Source organism: Trichinella spiralis, assembly GCF_000181795.1.
Source record: "Trichinella spiralis strain ISS 195 chromosome Unknown Scfld3990, whole genome shotgun sequence".
NCBI lineage: Eukaryota > Metazoa > Nematoda > Enoplea > Trichinellida > Trichinellidae > Trichinella > Trichinella spiralis.
This window is the reverse complement of record NW_003530929.1, coordinates 1-1,400: the sequence shown is the minus strand read 5'-3', so window position 1 is coordinate 1,400 and position 1,400 is coordinate 1. Positions and strand designations below refer to the sequence as shown.

General features: G+C 36.6%; 2 protein-coding genes across 2 annotated transcripts; both read left to right on the top strand.

Moving 5' to 3' along the window:
- The first annotated feature begins 258 nt into the window (after positions 1-258).
- Tsp_15939 (minichromosome maintenance protein MCM) lies at positions 259-636 on the top strand. Its single transcript, XM_003367605.1, has 2 exons — positions 259-503; positions 570-636. Exons 1-2 carry the CDS (start codon positions 259-261, stop codon positions 634-636), a joined length of 312 nt encoding a protein of 103 aa, XP_003367653.1.
- A 2-nt stretch (positions 637-638) lies between these two features.
- On the top strand, positions 639-1,249 carry Tsp_15938 (conserved hypothetical protein). Its single transcript, XM_003367604.1, has 3 exons — positions 639-786; positions 846-1,046; positions 1,140-1,249. The coding sequence occupies exons 1-3, from the start codon at positions 639-641 to the stop codon at positions 1,247-1,249; spliced, it is 459 nt and encodes a 152-aa protein (XP_003367652.1).
- The last annotated feature ends 151 nt before the right edge of the window (positions 1,250-1,400 follow it).

The window sequence follows — 1,400 nt, the reverse complement described above, 5'->3', positions numbered from 1 at the left end:
CACTGAGAAAGTAAGCATTTGAGAAAAAAATATTTTCTTTTCTAATAACAGGAATGTTTTTTTCATTGTTATCAATTTATTACTTAAAGGTCAGTATACAACTGGTAGGGGTAGCTCTGGAGTGGGTCTGACGGGCTGCAGTGATTCATGATCAGGGGGGTGGTGAATTTCCCCCCCCCCACTTAGAAAGGGGGGGGGTGGTGCAATAGTACTAAAAAAAACAGGGCATTTGGTTGTATTGATGAGTTTGACAAAATGATGGATGCAGACCGTACTGCTATACACGAAGTAATGGAACAACAGACAGTGTCGATTGCAAAAGCTGGAATCATAGCCACTTTAAATGCACGCACATCAATTTTGGCTGCAGGTAATCCAGCATACGGACGTTACAATCCACGCAGATCGATTGAACAAAACATCCAACTCCCGGCAGCATTGTTGTCCAGATTTGATTTGATCTGGCTTATTCAAGATAAGCCTGATCGTGAAAATGATTTAAAGTAAGTATCTGTATGTTTATTTATTATTATTATTTTTCTGTGTAAAAATGAGGAAAATATTTTCAGACTGGCAAAACATATTACTTTCGTACATGCTCATTCTAAAGAACCTCCGAGTCAAGTAAACCGTTAAGCATGCGCTTGATGCGTGCTTATATCGCACTGTGTAAACGCAAACATCCCACTGTTCCTGAATCGTTGACTGAAAATCTGGTCAGCACATATGTAGAGATGCGCAAAGATGCGAAATCTGACAAAGATGCAATGTTCACATCGCCGCGAAGTTTGTTGCCCATATATCGCATAAGCACAGCTCTGGCTCGTTTGCGTCCAAGGATGAAGTCGTAGAGGATGATGTAATGGAAGCATGTCGCTGGATTGAGGTATACAAGGAATCGTTGAGACCTCAGCGTGAAGGACGAGGTCGTGTTATTCAACCAGTTGATCAAGTCTTCGATATTTCGCGTGAATTATTAGTTCAACAACCAGATAAATCAGGAGAAATTTCAATGCAAGACGCTATTAATAAATGTATTCGAAAAGGTAAATTGTTCGTAATGTTGCAGTTTATTGTTTAGAAATTTCCATTATCACATTTTATTCTTATTTATGATATAAATTTGGCATTTTCATAAGGTATTGATACTCATCTTCAGGAAGGATCATTGGAAACCTACGAAGAGCAAGGTGTAGTTATGATGAATGACCGTCGTAATAAAATTATATTTACAAGGACTGCTGAATAATTTTATCCAATTATTCTAACATTATACAATATTATATTATGTATGTCGTATCATTGAATATAATCTCAATACTTTTCTTCTTTTTATTTCTTTTATTTATGAACACTCATAAATAATTGTATTTGTTTCCCCCAATAAATTTCTAGTATAA